The sequence below is a fragment of the Poecilia formosa genome, unplaced genomic scaffold, assembly GCF_000485575.1.
Source record: "Poecilia formosa unplaced genomic scaffold, Poecilia_formosa-5.1.2 Scaffold62, whole genome shotgun sequence".
Lineage (NCBI taxonomy): Eukaryota > Metazoa > Chordata > Actinopteri > Cyprinodontiformes > Poeciliidae > Poecilia > Poecilia formosa.
The window spans coordinates 1,094,629-1,110,127 of record NW_006800001.1 but is presented as its reverse complement, the minus strand read 5'-3'; the positions used below and the strand labels follow the sequence as shown (position 1 = coordinate 1,110,127).

Genomic DNA, 15,499 nt, shown 5'->3' with positions numbered 1-15,499 from the left:
TTATTAATTGAGAAATAATGAGATTTAAGTATAAAACAGGCATTAATGCTGAAAATGTTCTAATGTTACAAAGTCACACAAATGGAACAAATTTAGTGTGACATTCACCATCCAGCACTGAACACACTTAGCTCAACTTAGGGATGTAACCTTAACACTTAAGTGTGCATATCAAAGTACAATTTTCAGGGTAAATCTGATAATATATTATCAACATTGCATGTCTGTCAAGCTCATCCAAGATTGTGTGGTGGAATGCAGACAGAGCCACCGCGAAAACACTGAGCTTTACATAAAGCATCAGTTGTGTCATCATGACAAAGCTCCAATCATTTGCACATGTAAAATTTTGGTCATTATAGTATCACAGGCAGATAGATGTTCATGGCATACTAAGTTGTTGTTGACTCTTCTGAAATTGTCACCTAATCTGGACTTTGTGATTAAACATTCTCAGTATTTAATCACAAATACTGGAATACTGGCTCAAAAAAGCCTGTTTTCCAACATGTACTCCTTCAAATGGGGATGTAAATACATGTTGGTGTTGCAGTGCAATGGGCCAAACAGTTTAACACATTTTGAGACGTCTGTAGGTATTGTTCAGTTATAGAAGTATGTTTGGAGAAAGAATATTAAAACAATAATCCATCTTATCCATTAAAATATATATTACATGTGTGTTAGGAGCACTCCCCCCCTCCTGGGATTCCGCAATCAACAGATTTCGACTCCTGTGAGTCGTGAGACACTGAAAATGCAAACTGTCGATTGCTGTTGGTATCTGTCGCTCACGAGCTGCGTTTGCGTCAGAATACAGGGTCAAAAATCCCACTCTTGCTCTCACTGGCAGTCAGAATGAACAGTAGGCACATTGTAGTTTAATAGATTTTAATTTTAAAAATAGGTTCTTACATCTTTGTGGTTCCTCAGATTTACCGATACTAATAAATAGATAAATTACGGTACTGTTGGCATGAACTGCTAATGCCTGGAGACAGTTCCCTATTCGGATTTTTGAAATTTCAACCAGAAGGTCGCCGGTCAGGGCGAGTAAAGCTGAGACGAGGTGAATCCAGCTTGCATCTCTAACTCCAACCAAAACAATTTGAAAACACCAAATTGTTTGGCTAAGTAGCTAAGTAACCTTAGCTACTTTTGATTTCAAAATCTTGCAACAGTCAAGATACGTGTACATCATTGTTGATAAAAAAAGAGAGGTTTAATTGATAGACTACATTCCCTTTAGTAATGCAACAATGTTGCGTCGACTAAAAGTAAAGCATCTCAAAATTTGTGATGTGAAACAAACAATGATTGGCAACAGTTCAGAAACAAAATCACAACAAATGCATTTTAAACATAATGATTATTGTTACCTTTCAAAAGTGCACTGGTGAAGGCCGATCCTCACAATCACAGCGCTCCCTGCATTAAGATGGCTGCCTTCGATGGTGATCCTCGTTCCTCCAGACAGAGGCCCGGCGGAGGGATGGACGCGGGAAAAATACGGAGACTAATGAAGGGGGCGGAGGATAAACGGGTCAGGAAAAACTGTGCTTTTTACATGGCTGTCAAATGCAATTACAAAATCAGCGTAGAAACTCTTGTCATAGCTGGTTTTTTTAATTAGAAACACTTGCCACAAAGGTGAAGGCCTTGGATGAAACAGTTTTGTATTCGGGGTTGATGCAGGGTTGTTCCCCCACGCAGACCTCCACCTGAGCCTCCTGCACTCTGTAACCCGTCGCATCGAGCAGTCGACACACTATCCTAGAAGAGATGGAAAACACAGCGGCGTTAAAGTGGTTTCTTAAAGACAGCGGTTCAGTTTGTGGAGAGTCGGCAGAAGTAAAATGAGTGTTGAAAAACTTCAAGACCAGCAGTGTATGTAGTTGTTGGTGCATTTTGAAAAGAACATTTGCAAGTATAAATAATAGATAAAAGTGAATAGATGACTTATTGTCACTTTTGAAAAGAACTCTTAGAGGCCTGTTAAGAAATGCAAGTTTCATTTATTTGTCTTTCTCACAAAAGATAACGCACCAACGCATGCAATTAATCTGAAAATGTTAATGCATAAATATAACATAATTCAAATTACTCGCATTATTTATTTTCACCTAAAAGTGTCTTTCCTACTTAGGCAGCAGTGTGTTATGGGGCTTTACATACAAGGAGCGAAGGACGGCAGCGAAAGGGAAAAGTTTTCCTGATGGAAACTGCTTTAGTTCAGAAGCTGTTTTAGAAAAGCTTGCCACAAAAAAAAGATGTTGGGAAAGAAAAATACAAGGAGATGCTCAGGCGAACTTAATGATGTTCTGAACAGAAAAACTGCTTTTCCTAATGTGAGTCTAAAATCTGTCTGTCCTGTAGCTACAGCATGTCCTTCATTGAACAACGAATGTTCAGAAACAAAAAAAACATTTAAAATCTCATTTGAAATGGAAGCGTTTTCTCTGCTCCTGTGTACACTAAGCCTGCATTAGCTCATACTGTAGAACCGTAAGCAGAGCGCACGGCCTTGGGCGCTGGCTGGCCAAATGAAAATCCACTGGAGAAATTATCGAGCAACGAGAAGAGTGGTGGTGCAGCCTGCAGGGACACACACACACACGCACGCACGCACGCACGCATGCACGCACATCACATACACACAAACTTCATGTTTCAGCCACTGGAGACACAGTTGACTGTTAATTAGCCAGAGCGAACGAATGAGACAGAGCGAGAGGACGAGAGTGCAGACCAGAGAGAGAGAGAGAGAGAGAGCTCAGAAAGGAAGGAGAGAGAACATTAAAGAGAGAGAGGCTGATTAATTGAACGTGCTCATATCTTACACATCTCCTCAGCTTCCCCACCCTGGGATAAGTTGTTAACTCTGCTGCTTCCTTCCTTCCCTGCAGGTGGCCATAGCAACCACGGCGCGGCGGCAACAATGAATTTCGCATTCCGATGCAATTGTTTTTACTTTCCCTTTCATTTATTCCCAGGTCTCCTGGTATGACACGGGGCCGCGATTAAAATGCCGGACATCTCTCAGTCAGAAACGTGGCTCCAGCCGCAGCAGGGCTGCGCAGAAGACGAGCTAGCATTTAAGTACTTAAAAGGCACCTCATTTAGATTATACGTTGAAATGTAAAATAGTAGAGAGTGAAACCTATCATATTGTGAGACATTACAATATGTGTCACAATATGACACATATTGACAAACCACAGCTTTGTCAATGTTTAATGACTGAGACGAATGACGAAGTTCCATTTCCTTCAGTTCAATCAAAGAAACCGAGACCAGGTGAAAGGCGGATGACAAGTGCCGGCAGAAACAAAAAGGATGAAGAGCGGTAGTGAGAACAATGTGTTCACATTTTTACCAAGCTGTTTGAGGACCCCCTCCGCCCCTCTTTTTTCAAGACACTGACCTTTGACCTGTGCTGTCAGTCCTAAACACTCCACTCCAGATCTGATGGGGTTACAGGAACATCGAGTGAAATCAGGCCACTAATGGCTCCATATGGCTAACATCACTTATAATTAGGATGACAGGCTAACTGCCTGCCACGCCCTCCTCATCTTTAGCGTGGCGCTGTAGCAGATTTGCAGCATCACAGAGCTGAAACGGTTAAACTACAGATGGACCCAGTAATCAGCTGGTGACTGAAATTGGATCATTTTACGCTTTGCCCTAATTGGTAAAAAATATCTTCTATTTTAAAGATCAGTGGACACATTAGATCTAACCACTAGCTGATCACTCGGATAACACTCTTCGACATAGATGCTGTTACTGAGGAAATAATACTAATTTTGCGAGTATTATTATAAGTGAAAGTAGTAAAAATTGAGATGGGACCACAAAAGTTGCAAAACTTACTTCTGGCTAATTTTACACAAATTAGCCAAAAGACTCTCAAAACACTCCAAATTTGCTACATGCAAATTTGCATATAGCAAATTTGCATGTAGCAAATTTGGAGTGTTTTAATCTTTTGGAGTTATATCACACCCAAATCCTGCTGGAGTAGAAAATGTTGGCAATCGTCTGGAAGTCTCACTTTAGTCTACAGACGGTGGAGGCTGTGGGCAGCTCTTCCAGGGGCAGATTGATACATCCTCAGTGTACAAAATGCTATTAATGCAGAGTTTTGCATACTCACTGCTCTAAAATTGTTAGGCGTACTCTGTTGTCATCCATCTGCAAGAAGGATTTATGAAATAACCTCACATCTATTACATTCACCTCCAGTATTAATTCAATTATGTACATAGTCTTTTCTTGTCTTTTTGTGTTTCTAGTCTATTTTCCAAAGCCCGTTTAATTTTTTTGCACTTTATATTGTTTTTCTGAGTTAATCTGACTAGGGATTTCCTTTGAATGAGATTAATAGTTGATTTTATCTTGTATTTTGCTTTGATTCGACTTGGAAAACAAAACTCAGAGCAGAGAAATGCATCAAACCTCAATTATTAACTGCAAGATGGAAAACAGTGGAATTAGCCAATCATTGAGGCACCACTATTAATATTAAAAGCCAAAAATAAATCAATTCGGTTTATTTGTATAGAGCCAATTCACAATAAATGTCCTCTCAAGGTATTTTACAAAAAAAAAAAGTTAATTCAATCACACATGCAATCCAAATAATCCTAGTTATCAAACAGTACATTAAACTCAGTTAATTATTCAAATGAGTTCAAAAAGTTCTCTGAGGAAACTCAGCAGATTGCATCGAATCATTGACTTGCAGCATTTACTCCTCCTGGACAAAATAATGTTTTTCTCTGTTTTACACATTAATGTACAAAAAGAAGACGTTAAAGATATTTGAGATATATCTGACAGAGCTTTGTACGGAAGCAATGTATATCGACCATCATCTCTAACTTATGCTTGGCAGGTATATTAGAAAATAAACTTTGGGTTAGTCTACAAGCTCGGAGCTTCCCAGATGGAATTAGGATTTTGTCATATGTTCGACTGGAAACTTAGAAAATTGTACTTCCGAGCACAAAAAAAAACCCAACAAAAAAACAATACATCTTTAAATAGAAAACATAAGGAGACTGATGGTCACAGCTAGTAAAGCTAAACACAACAATTTCTAATATATTTAAGAATAGTTTAACCTGTCGGTCATGTCTTTTTTTTCTTACTTGTTTTAAAACATTGTCAATACTTTATTAACTGAAGAACTAAGTAACACTTATTTTGCTGCATCTCATACACAGTGTGATGTTGCCTCTGGTCCCTATTCAAGACAAAGACTGTTCAGCCTAATTTATAGCTAGAAATACTGAATGCTAATCTAAAAAGTAACGTAAGATCATGGCCTTGTTATTTTTGGTTTTATTTTACAAACACTTTTACTCCATACAGAAACACGCAGCTCTGTAGAACAACTCTGCTTTTTTTCCCTTTTACATTTTATGTCAAACATTTGATAATAATAAAAAAAAAAAAAAAAAAAAAAAAAGGAACTGGGAATTATTTTTGTGTCAAGAGGTCAGTTTTACAAAAATCATCCCTCCCTCAGTCCAGAGATTGATCTGATCAGGTGGATCTAATGGCTAAATGCAGCCACACTTATGCTTCAATGAGACAGTCTGTGAGACGAACTCACCCTTATTCCTCTTGAATCCACCGCTATAAACGGAAAAACAAAATCAGAGTTCGTAAATTATAGATCACAATTGACATGTCACTACCCATTTTGGCGACACCTGTCATCAGCAGCGCGGCGTTCTGTTGTTTTTACTGTCAAGCCATCAAAGTCACATTTCTTGCCTTTCCTTCTAAGTGAGGAGGCAGACAGAAAACTAAGTCAGCTGGGGCTGCGCAGCAAAACTCAGCAAATGAAAGATTTGTGTCAGCCGACAGCTACATAGCAAGAACGTGAATACCGAAGACGTCTCAAACTGTCACGAGCGTCCCAAATTTCTTCCTCGTCCCAAATTCTTGTATTCTCTGCTTCTCTGGAAAAATGAATTCAATATAAGACAGACTGCAACTCCTGTTGGGTTCCTTGCAAACTTTTTATACTCATTAAATCTTTTCTCATTTTGTCACTTAAAACCACAAATCTGTGTTTTATCTTTATGTGACAGACCAACACAGAGTAATGTATAATTGTAAAATGGAAGGCTAATGACAATTAGTCCAGATTGTTTGCCAGCAGCAAGTGTTTATAACCAACCTGCATCACGAGCGGTTGGTTTATAACCAACCGCTCGTGGTTGGTTTATAACCAACCACGAGCGGTTGGTTGGTTATAACCAACCGCTCGTGGTTTAAATCCATTTAAAACGAAAGTTTTAAATGGATTCCAAACGTACTAAATAAAATCCACCTGTAAGGTAATTTTATTTATATAGCACATTTTCAGCAACAAGGCATTTCAAAGTGCACCTGTGTGTAATTCGATATTATTATAGAATAAACATTCAAAGAACTATTGGTGGAAGACAAACAAGTCTGCAAAGAAATTGCTCTGGTTACACAAGAAGCAAAATGCTAAGTGTGGAGAAACGGTAAAACTTTGCGTCACTCTTAACAGCGCCGTCTTCATAGTGAAAGTTGCCTGGTGGCAGAGTTGTGCTGGAGGCAAGCTTTTCATCAGTAGGGGAAAGAGATGCTGGTCAAAACTGATGAGAAGATGGATAAAAATAAATACAGGGCAATCCTGGATCAGTCAGTCTAGAAGAAAACAACTCCCAAAAATTGTACATACGCTCCATCTAATCATACTCAGTTTCGGCTATTGGCGGAAAAGTAAAAGAAACAGAGTATAGTCTCTAACTTTACAAAGCTGGATGATGCATAACCTGAAGTACTTGCAGCTGTAATTGCAGTGAAAGGTGGTTCTAAAAGGCAACTGGACTCATGTAGATTGTAGAAGACATTTCATCTCTCCTTCAAGAGGCTTCTTCAGTTCTGAACATTGGTTGGAAGCCTCACACTTATAAATTGTAGTCAGAACAATAACACTAAACCTTAATTACCCCATTAGTGACCTAACAGCACTGCTATTGTGACTGTCCTCCTTTGTGTTGGTCTAAAATCCCCCACCCAAAAAAAATCAGAATTAACAAATTAAAGCCTGTGGTTTCAAGGTGACAACATGTGAACAATAATCAAGGGGTATTAATAATTTTCCAAAACATAATGAAGCTCAAGCGATTTCTGAGCAGCTACAAAAGGGCACTGTTTATCTTTCTGATGGCAAATGAAGTGTAATGCATGACTCGCATGATATTACTTGTATCTGAAATAAAAAATAAAAAAAAGCTCTGTACGGATGAGGTGACCTTTCGCAGTTAAAACAAAGACCTTAGTCATATTAAAAGAGACAGTGCCAAAACATAAAGCGAAGGGGCTTTTCTGGCTGTTGCAAATAATGCGCTTCCCAGAATGTACTGCTGCAGTTATTAAATGAGAGTTAAATTAAATCTACGACACCCGCTGGGATTCAGAATTTCCAAGAAAGCAGTAAATGTAACTTAATGAGAGGAGGCGTTCACATGACAACCGTTTAGCTACGAAGCAATTTCATAGAATGAAAACCACCCACTTCCAATTTCAAAATACTATTAATTTGGTGCATCTTAAAATCAGAAGAGTTGAGAAAAAAAAAACAAAAAAAGGATCCGGCGTAGGAGGCAACGTGATTCGGTTTATTCGTTGTCATTATTTGCGGGGAATGAAAGTTCATTGTTATCTGCCGTCACTCACATCCACATGGACCGCACGTCTGCAGCGCGGCGGCGGTTCCGTGCAGAGCTCGGGGCGCTTTGAAAGGAATTGGTTCTGTTAGAGCGGAGGAAACAGCTTTTAACCTTTACGGGTTTTATGAAACGGTGTCTGAGAGAGAGAGATTGTTGTGCTTAACGCCTGGTGTCACATCGATATGGGACTAGAACAAGCAGGGGGAAGTGGAGCGTTTTAGACGTAATGTGAATGGATGGGAAGACGTCTGACGGTGTCAACGTACTGCTCAGCGCTGATGAACTGGTCCTCCTGAGGGATGCACTGCACCTTCCCGATGCGGACTCCGCCCATGATGTCTTTGAACTGCAGACCCAGGTTCTCGCCGGTGATGGTCAGCATGGTCCCTCCCTGTCTGGGCCCCGTCTCCGGGTACAGCTGGCGGAAAGACAAAAAACAACAAGAAGACGTTTAGTAAATTCATAGAGACTTAATGTGTAACACGTGTGGTTTGTTTTAAGTGACTGAATGACGCAAACATGGTTGTACAATGTATTTAATGAAAGAGTGCGGGATGGGGATGGGGCACTTTGTGTTGTTCTTTTTCAAATCCCGATATAATAATACATCAAGATTTCGTTTGTGAAGTCGCAAAATGTGAAAAAGTTCAAGGGATTTTAACAGCTTTTCAAATCGCTCTACTAAGCTGCGTGATGAACGTTGATATGGTCACTGTGTTGTGCGAGGAGTGCTACTTCATCAGCCCCATTAAGTACATCTCTGTTCAGCTAAACAATCCCAGTCTGCCAGTTCTCACACTGGACCCATCCCTCTCAGACTCACTCCCATCTCTCGCTCAACCAGCGATGATTGATCTGCACATTTAACACTCAAAGTCTTTAACTAGGGATCCCCTTTCTTTCCCCTCAAGGTCTGTGAGAGGTGAGCAGAGGTGCTAATAGCTACCAAGTGCCAGCCTGGTCGCTAATCACTTCCTATTCATCCAGCCCTATATGCAGACAATGGCAATCAGTCACTTCTACCATAATTAGGCCTAAAGCTAATTGGATTAGAGCATGGCAGGGCAGAGGGGTCATTTGAAGCAACGCAGAGGGGGGAGAACGGGGCTGGACGAGGAATGTGGGAGATGCTACTGGTTGGGTGTAACGATGTTAGTGGGGTAAATATTAGATGTGAAACTTACAATTTAAAAAAAAAAATAAATATATATATTATACCACCCGTCATGTTGTGGACCCTAGAGGAGGGCCACCCCTCAGTCTTATAAGGGTAGAAATTTTAAACCCACAGCTGGCAGGTGTGTCTATTAAATCGTCCACTACAAGCTGGCAACCTGAAAAGATACCACAAATAATGAACCTGCCAATATGTGAAATAACTAAAGAACTTAATTTTAATCAGTTGGATAATGTTTTATTTACATTTTTATGATAACTTCGACATACAGTGAATTTTCTGGAATTTTTATTCAGGCTAGTCATACTCTCAGGATCTTATACTTTCAAACAATAGGAAATTAATTTAATGAATCAAACTTGATGAAAGTAAAACTGGACCATAGCGTGGACGTCTGCTAATGACAACACCTCCTGGAGGTGTTTGAGCCGTTCTGGATGATAATGAGACTGGTCCTTCAAGGCAACTCTTTTCAGTAGCGTTACCTTCCACAAAGATCTTCGGTCTAATAGAACTACGAAAACTGTGGCTGGTTAGTGCAAGACGCAGCTGCTCCAAACGCTGCTGACAGAAGTGCAGTGTCACGAAGGCCAGAGCTGAAATGCCACAGAGATAAAAATAAACTGCTTTCCATCTTGCACCAGCTCAGGCGCTGATGAGCATCTCTTCTCTTCTCCCTCTCAAACCTTTTCAACTTTCCTCCAACTTGCAGCTTTTGCTCTGCTCTAAATGTGCATTTTAAAAGGCTCCGGAGTAGTTTTCCCCCAGCCGGAATCTTCAGATATGTTAATCAACTTCTCTTCCTCAATAAGTGGCAGCTTATCAAACGCACATACACGCGAGCTGCTACATCAACAGCTAAACAGCAGAAACAAAAAGGCCTTTTTGATAAAAGCCGCCAGCCTAAACACTCGCTCTATTCTCCGCTTGCCGTCACAATGCTTCACGCCCATTCAGAGCCTCTTTTTTCTTCTTTGTAGCATCCTTGTCCTGTTGTGTTGAAGGCTTTGTGTCAGGCCCATTGTGTCTGACTAAGCAGCAGAGCACAGATAGCATCTGCTCATTATAGGAGGGGGAGGAGAACGGGAGAAGAAAGCAGGGGGCACGGAGAGATGATATGCACACTGCGTAAGGCCTCTGAAGTTATCTGCAGCGTGAAAGCCTCTCAGAAAAACAAAAAAGTCACAAACAAACTAACGACGGTACTGACATAAATATAACAGCCTTTACAAGCTGACTAAGTGAATTATTAATAAGATAATCAATGGAGATGTGTGTAGAACATTATGTCAGAAGTCAAAATCCATTCGGGGACAATTACAACATTCTAGCTAAACTCCGAGGGCACAGAAAGAGTCGTAAAAAAGTAAGCAGCTGACATCTTGCCGTAATTGTTCCTTTATGGACAGGAATTGCAAGCATTTACACCACCACTAGCCCATTTTATGTCTGCTTGTGCAGTAACAATGAGGCTCATTGTTCAGCACTAAAACTCGATCAGCAAATCAAAGCGGTCCGGTCGATAAAAGCCTCTGAGACGAGCAGAATCTATCTCCATGTTGACAGAGGTCACTATAAAGATGGGAAAAATGACAAGAGCGTGGGACTTGTAGAGGAAAAATGTGGGGAAAAAAAAGGAAAACTTGAGGTGGTAAAGATGCACAGAGGAGAACAAGTAGATGTGAAGGCTGAAAATCTCGGAGCTCAATAGCGCACTGTGGAGAAATCACTGGCTTTTTCATGTGCACATAAATGACATTTGCACTTCTCCACAGAAAAAGGCTGATCATTTATGTAATCCACTTTCTTATTTTCAAAAGCTGACAGAATGCAAAAAAAAAAAAAAAAAAAAAAAAAAAAACTGTGCCACATGCAGAAGCACTAAAAAATGCACCATTACCGCCCCCACGCTGGCACGGCCGGCTCCGTTTTAATTGGTTTCCGAGGGCTCACTGCGATGCTCTTTCTGTCCCAAAGGAACGAGCAAGCAGGAGATGATGGATGATGGTGGGCCAGGTAGCATCCAGGACCAGTAAGGGGACATCTCCGCTCAATACTGGGACACGGAGGCACGGTGTGCGACTTTGAACATGGTCTTGAGGACATTTATACAGGTCACGCCAGCTGGAGATTGTTTTATTGCTCCAAATGTCGACTTGTGAGTTAGAGGGGGTGTTGTTATGTAGAGGGCCGTGCAAAAGTAGTCGACATTTTTGCATTTTATCACTTGACACAAACCTCTGTCTATTGTATTATAATTTTAACAAGAATATATATATGGCTTTATATTTTTGGTAGATTTACCCTTTTTTTGTAGGCGATGGACTGCGCAAAAAGCCCAGGGCATTGTTTTATAACCAACCCTTTCTTCACACCTCTGCCCTGTCTGCTGTGTTATTTTGCCTTTTTGGAGCTGTTTATTCACTGAGGTCTTCACAATAAAGCTGAATTTAACATTAGATTCAAATATAAAAAAGTGGACTCCATTTACTATTTACCTGAGGGAAATCTGTTGCAATTCTTCTTATTCTTATTCTATTGTAACATCAGAATGGAGGGGATTGAATACAAAAGCACACTTTCAAATTTCAAATTGCAAAAATACTGACAACATGCCTACTTAATTACGAACTGCTTTTTGTTGGTCAATAAAAGAAAAATCCACTGATGTACACTTATCGTCTAGAAGTGACAATGAGTAAAAACATAATAATAAAAAGAAACTGTAGATGTATATGTAAACAAACACACAAGTCTGAGTTTGGTGGAAAGAGTAAAGGCAGAGAAACACTCCAAAAATTAAATCAGGACTTTAGCAGCTTACGGCCCTAATTTTTGTCAATTCTGAAATCAGAGTTTAATGCCCAACATTAACTGCTGGTTCAGGTGCCGGAGCTGTTATGGAAACGGTGCCCAGCTGACCACAATCAAGCCACATCAAACGGGAAGTTGCACAACAAACAGGGGCATTACTTGCTGTTTTCAAGTCTCCGGCCAACTGTGTCGACACTTGTTCTACGTTCTGTGGCGTTTCCTTCCTGGATAAAGCACCGAGCATGCCTCCAATCCAAGTGAAATTAGAGGCCACAGAGCAGCTTGCACAGTGCAACACGAAACAAAGCTGCCAGAAATAAATAAAGAGAAGGCTTAAAAAAAAAAAAAAAAAAAAAAAAAAAGGGGGGGGGAGAGGAGGGAGAGAACGGACTTGGCCGAGTGACTGGTAGGAAGCAAAATTGTATTGAATTTTTGTGTCCGATGTGATGCTCTTTGGCTGAAAGAATAAAACGGCGAATGAAAAGAGAGATTGTCATCTGCGGATGTTCTTTTGGCATTAAATGTCAGACTGTAAATGTCATAGGTGGAGAGGACAGTGGCGGTGTGAGGCGATAATGCCTCTTCCCGGTGTCTCCCCCAGCTCGGCTCGTCTTTGTCTCTCCTCCTGCCCTCTGAAACCAGCAGCGTCTCTTTCTCTCCTGCTGAGTCTGGAGCTCGTCGGTGCCAGCTTTTTGACTGCCACCAACATCTTGCCCAGAGGGTAAAATTTAGCCCTACATATGCATGCAGGAGCACATGCTTTCTTGCCTGCCTGCCTGCCACCCCCTCACCTCTCTCCTACACACACACAGGCCCCTGTCTCTGTATGCTTGTTTCTAAGAGATAACTGAAGCGAGGATGAAGGGAGAAGGAGCATTAGTTCAGGGATTTATCTATGTGCCACTGCTCCAATTATCCAATATCTCCATTAAGGATTCGAGGCAACGCAGCCTGTCGCACAAAAAAAGTACTAAGGGCTATAACAGTACGAGTCTCCGTTAGTGAAAGGAGAAAGCATCTAAAATTATGTATATTACCATGGATTTCTCACTTCTTTCAGCTGTTAAACATAACATCTATTTCAGCTAAGGTGTTGATTTTAAATATGTTTTGATTAAAAGAACATCATAATGGCTAAATAAAAGAGGAAAAAGTGACAGCAGCTAAAAGGGCTGAATGTCAAGACATGTCTCACAGACCAGTGAGTTAGTTTCACACTGGGCTGTGTGTGTGTGTCCATACCAGTGGTGAGCACTGTGGGCATCGTGACCCGGGTCACAGTCAGACGAGGACCACCGCCATGGTTGCTGATGGCAACAGATGGTTACACCGTAGTGTTTAGATGCCTCAGCTCCCGCAGCCTATCATTGCGCACGTGTGCAAAAGAGCATACGAACATGCAGGCTACCCGCAGTGGGAAACAATAAGCAGAAACACACATCTTAGGTTTTCTCCCGTCTTCCTCTTCAGCATCACCACCGTTTCTGCATCTTTGTGTGTCTTCGTCTATAATCTGGTCAGTGTGCTTGGCCTTATCGTGCATGTCGACTGCCTCCTCCCTCCATGCTCGCCCGTCTGTGTTGGGCTGAACCACATATTGTGTAGTATACATAAAGTATAAAACTTAAATTATTCATTGTTTTTTTTTTCTTTTTAAAGCAAATTATTGCTTTCAAACACCATTTTGAAAAAAAAAAATATCAAAGCTCAAGAAAAAGTGGACCCTAAAACATGACAATGACTCACAACACACTAGTAAATCTATCAAGGACTGACTGACAACTAAGAAACTGAAAAATCTGGGCAGAGTTGAAGCTTACACGTTTATCCTTTTGGTCAAAATCAAATATTTGGGTGACTTGATCAACATCTGAGAGCTGAAAGTGAGGAGTGGAGGGAAAGTTTCCTGAAATTGATGTCTGACCTTACTTCACCCAAAGGGGACAAAGCAGGCTGGTAGGGTACGCCAACATTTCCTTCACACATTAATTTTTTGTTGTTTTTTAAGTGCAATTAAATCATTGGTTTCCAGAGGTAAATAAAAACTAAGATAAAGCATATCATCTGAACAATTCTTGATAAAGAACTGAATAGTTTGACATACTTTGTCATAGATGCACAGTGGCTGTAAATAGAAAACAGGTCATTTTCTTGTCAAAAATGACCCAGCAAGAATATAACAATAGAAAAATGGCCGCCTTATGGGCAGCAGAAGAAAGAGGACAGAGTGACCTCCTTCCCCAAAGGTCCTTGTTGCAGGAAATGAGGGTCAGCTTTGTGAAATAGGTGAAGAGAACACATTTTGCCCCAGGATTATTAGAACAACATTGAAAACTTGGCTTCAAGGGATTTGACAACCCAAACCTGAGGGGCTTGGGTTGGTTCATGCAACCGGAAAACAAATGGGTCCAAGCAAGTTCCTATTCTGACCAATAATGTTACCATGAGTGTTGAACGTCAGCATAAACTTTTTTTTTTTTTTTTTGGTGTTTCAGTTTCTCAGTTAAATGAAAGACAAACTTCCATCTAATACACATGGAAAGCATCAGCATGAAGTGACTTTTTAAGGTGAAACAAAATATATGAAACAGCAGATAGTAATACAAGGGCTGATAAATAATGTGTAGAAATGTGGGATGTTCATCTGCTTCCATCCACTGATAATGTTTGCAGAACCACTGGACTGGTGACTAGGGCTGCACAATATATTGCAATATCAGTCTGAGCAATATTCAGGACTGTTCAGAGTGAAATAATTGCTGGCCTATTTATATTTGAATTATTATGAACTTGCATTTTAAATGCTAATGTACTATTCAGCCAGTTGGACAGTCTCTGGTGGCAGCATATGGCAACGTTTCTCTGAACTTCCTCTTTGTCACTGGATAAATCAGCATAAAATTCCTCATCCTTACGATGCCACATTAAAGCAGGAGACACTGCTGTCACTGCGTCTGGTCTTGGTTTGACATTGTTTTATGCACTGATAATCAAGTTTCCTGCTCCAAGTGCAACGTCATCACTCGTCAACGACTTTTGGCCGATTTCTGTCCCATCATGAGCCACAAGTCAAAACAGAATCGAAAAGGACAAGTTGCAAAAGGATTATGCATTCCCTTCAACTTCAAGTTTATAAAATTAGGAGCTTAGACAGAACTATTAATGCCTGCTGTGATGTTATGCCGTTAGGTGACAGTGAAAATCTTTTCCATTTGATTTTTTATTTTTTTTATTTTTTTGCAATTATGAAGCTTGCTGAGAAGGAAAAAAAATAATTTCTGGGCATTACTGTCGTTGTAAGACAGTAATGCCATTGATGAAAGGACAACAAGAACCTGCCTTTTGTTGTTTTTTTGTTTTACAAAGTATGGGACTGAATGTTAAGCATAAATATCATGTTACTGTAACATCACAGATATAATTTATCTTTCATACACACCTTTCCAACATCTTCGTATGCATTACTGAAATTGGGGCTTACCTTTGTGATCTTTGGGTGCGTGCAGCGGCTGTTTCCAGTGGTAGCGTGCATCCAGGTGGTCTCGGGGGGAGTGCACTCCTGTCTGAGGGAGCACTTCTTATCTCCTACGCACCAGCCGCACTCGAACCGGGGGTTTGCCTTCAAACACTTGCCGCAGCTGCCTCGTAGTGCAAAGCACTTATACAGGTGAGCTGCAGATGAGAAGAACGGGAAAAATGTCGCGATTGAAGTGTTTTCCGCTACTACAAGAGCAAGGGAAGACGTTGCCGTCAACAGTTTCTTCAAATTTTTATGAGCCGAGCC

The 15,499-nt window shown here is 40.6% G+C and overlaps 1 protein-coding gene across 5 annotated transcripts in view; it reads right to left on the bottom strand.

The window, feature by feature from the left end:
- Nucleotides 1-15,499, bottom strand: part of plxna1b (plexin A1b) — a 211,740-nt gene that overhangs the window by 42,118 nt on the left and 154,123 nt on the right. For all 5 annotated transcript variants that reach the window (XM_007554216.2, XM_007554219.2, XM_007554218.2 and 2 more), the window contains exons 12-15: nucleotides 15,197-15,387; nucleotides 7,991-8,142; nucleotides 1,644-1,773; nucleotides 1,380-1,516 (exon numbers count right to left, since the gene is read on the bottom strand). In XM_007554216.2, the coding sequence (XP_007554278.1) occupies nucleotides 1,380-1,516; nucleotides 1,644-1,773; nucleotides 7,991-8,142; nucleotides 15,197-15,387 (610 nt within the window). The remainder of the gene's footprint in view (nucleotides 1-1,379; nucleotides 1,517-1,643; nucleotides 1,774-7,990; nucleotides 8,143-15,196; nucleotides 15,388-15,499) is intronic.